General features: G+C 37.6%; 1 protein-coding gene across 1 annotated transcript in view; it reads left to right on the forward strand.

The window, feature by feature from the left end:
• pklr (pyruvate kinase L/R) overlaps positions 1-3,089 on the forward strand; it is a 22,261-nt gene that overhangs the window by 17,798 nt on the left and 1,374 nt on the right. The window contains exons 8-10 of the mRNA XM_014004717.1: positions 539-691; positions 779-945; positions 2,156-2,222. Coding sequence (XP_013860171.1) covers positions 539-691; positions 779-945; positions 2,156-2,222 — 387 coding nt within the window. The remainder of the gene's footprint in view (positions 1-538; positions 692-778; positions 946-2,155; positions 2,223-3,089) is intronic.

Below are 3,089 nucleotides of genomic sequence, written 5' to 3' on the forward strand. Positions count from 1 at the left end.
CATGTACCCATATCAAACAGTTCAATACACACTTGTATCGAACATTTATTTTATCAGCTTGTCTTCTGAAGATGCTCTGTGTTGAAGGATCAGTGGATCTGTGTTCGACTACTCCACCTAGGCTGTATTTTTGAGCACAGATCCACTGAGAAACTTGCTGTTTCAGCAACATTTAATTTAAAAACTGTACTTTTGAGGTTAAACAAATGTTCTTAATTAATTTAAATAAATTACAGGTAAAACGGGGCATGGACATTTCTGCTTTTGTATCGAAAAAATATTGAACCGTGACACTAACGTATTGAACCGAACCGAACCATGAATTTTCTGTATCGTTGCACCTCTAATAAACACAATGACTTTCTACTTCTTGCCTTTTTTAATGTAAGGAGTAGAAAGTACAGATAATTGTGGGAAAATGTAAGAAGAAGAAGTAGAAAGTAGGCTGAAAAATAATTACTGATGTAATGCACAGATATCCAAAAATTCTACTTAAGTACAGTAACAAAGTATTTGTACTTTACATCTCTGCCTACAGATGCTGGAGAGCATGGTGACCCACGCACGGCCAACCAGAGCAGAGAGCAGTGACGTGGCCAACGCCGTGCTGGACGGGGCCGACTGTGTCATGCTATCTGGGGAGACCGCCAAGGGCCTGTTTCCTGTGGAGTCGGTTGCAATGATGCACTCGGTGTGTTTCCCATCGCTTGTTTCGTAACGTCGGGCTTGTTGGGCTCCCAGATAACGCCTGTCTTCCTCGCCTCCCACCCTCTGTCAGATCTGCAGGGAAGCAGAGGCGGCCATTTTCCACCAGCAGCTGTTTGAGGAGCTGCGCCGCCTCACTCCTCTGTCCTCTGACCCCACTGAAGTCACCGCCATCGGAGCGGTGGAGTCCTCCTTCAAATGCTGCGCTGGGGCCATCATAGTTCTCACCACCAGTGGCAGGTAGAACAACCACCCTTTGTGATGAGAGCACATGTTCCAGTAAAGCTCTTTATTATTGGATTTTACATCGATTTTAACGCTTTTTTTGTGACGCTTCTTTAAGATTTGAAGTACATGCATCATATTCAATAATAATAATAATGGCTAGAAAATTGTATTTATTGCGAAAATGCTGAAAACTTAAGCTGAAAGCTGCTGAAATTGAGCTGAATGTGGTTAGTAGCACAAATGTTGATGCAAGTTCAGTTTGAAAAGCTAAAAGGAACAAAAAATCCTGAACTTGGCAGAAAAAAGTAGGAATTTTTAAAAAAGTAGAAAACAGTTAAAACTGCAGTACATCAGAAAGCAGAAAGTTGAAAAAAGCACTGAGATGGTGAAAGTGTTGTAAAAATATAAAGTTAGCTGAAAACAACTGCAAAAATAGCTAAAACAGCTGAAGTTTTCAGTAAAACAGCTAAAAAAAGTAGTTGGAAAAGTTTTGATTAGAAGCACAAGTTAGCTGAACTTAACAGAGATAAGTTGTAATAGCTACAAAAATATGCATTTAACTTAAAAAAGCTAACTTTAGCTAATAACAGTTGAACATTAGCTAAAATTGCAGCAAATCGCTGAACATAGCAGAAAGCAACTAGGAGCATAAATAGCACAAAGTAGAAGAAAGAATAAAAAAAAAGCAGTAGATAGCAGAGGAATAGCAGAAATAAGTAGAATTTTAATTCAAATAGCAGAAAAAAGCTAAAATTAGCAAAAATAAGTAGCTAAAATTAGCACAAGGAAGTTAAAAAAGTGCATAAGCAGATACACAATATGTAAGGTGTTGTAAAGATTTAGAAATATTTTGAAGGATTTTAAGGTTGTTGAAAACAACTCCATTCATTTTCAATGACAAAAAAGTGGCTAAAAAAGTGAAATAGCTAAAAAAAGTATAAATAACAGAAATACCAAAAGTCATAGCTGAAAATCCTGAATGAGCTGAACGTTTTGCTGTATGAATTGTTGAAAAAACATAAAAATTGTGGAGTCAGAAAGAGGCCAAAAAACATACAAATGGTGTGAAGCGTCACAATAAGATCGGCTCGTTGGATCTGGACGAGTGATGATAGAAGGTTTGGTGAACCCACAGGGTGATGTAGCTACTTCCTTTGTCATTCTGGTATACCCCTTCCTCCTTTATGGACGAGATGCTACAGTTCTCACTCCCCTCCTCCAGGTCGGCACACCTCCTGTCCAGGTATCGCCCTCGCTGTCCAATCATTGGGGTCACCAGAAGTCCTCAGGTACAGTTTACCTCCTCTGACTCTTCATGTTTGTCTTCAGTTGAGCTTTTTTCTCAGTTTTAATGCAACATATCGGTTGATGAGCCACACTTCCAAAACTGAACAATGCGTGATTCAGTCATTGTTAACTCAGTCTGTGACTGACAGTGTTGTCAGATCAGAATCACTGGGCAGGAACGTCTTCACAGGGTTTTGTTCTGAGACAAAAAAAATGTGTTTGTGAGACTTTAAAAACATGAAGCCTGTTCACAGTCTCACATGTTTCAGCAACACTAAGACCAGAACAGACTCTGTGAAATGACAGAAAGTCTGTGGAGCAAAAACAAAGAAGTTCACATGTTTAAAGCTGTTCTGTACTGAGGATTTGTTGACATCATGAAAGCTTCACACCAAATATAACAATAGTTCACAAAATAACATTTTCTGTTCTCTAATCAAAATTATTTCCATCACCAATTACGATTTATTTTTACCAGTGTCAGTTATCTACTTTAAGGACCGTCGTTGGATATTAAGCAGTCTATACCTTAAATTAATGTATATTTTATTTTATTAAGATCCTATGCACCACCTGTGGGTCAGAGGTCAAATTCAGATAAATGTATTTGGATGTTCTGAACAGACCAACATCAGGCCAAAGGTTCATCATCTGTGAAAAGCCTCGTGCATTTTTCACAATACTGTATGTTTTTAAACAGAACATTATTGAATCAAATGTGTTGCACAAGTTAAAATCTTTAAGAACCTGGATTAGAGAAATCTGGTTTTGTCCAGCTAAAATGAAGCAAAAAATTCATTTTGTAACTGAAAAATAAACTATTTGAAACAGAAAAAAAATTGAAATTAAATTTCAAACTGGAACAATTT

This window comes from Austrofundulus limnaeus, unplaced genomic scaffold, assembly GCF_001266775.1.
Source record: "Austrofundulus limnaeus strain Quisiro unplaced genomic scaffold, Austrofundulus_limnaeus-1.0 Scaffold26, whole genome shotgun sequence".
Lineage (NCBI taxonomy): Eukaryota > Metazoa > Chordata > Actinopteri > Cyprinodontiformes > Rivulidae > Austrofundulus > Austrofundulus limnaeus.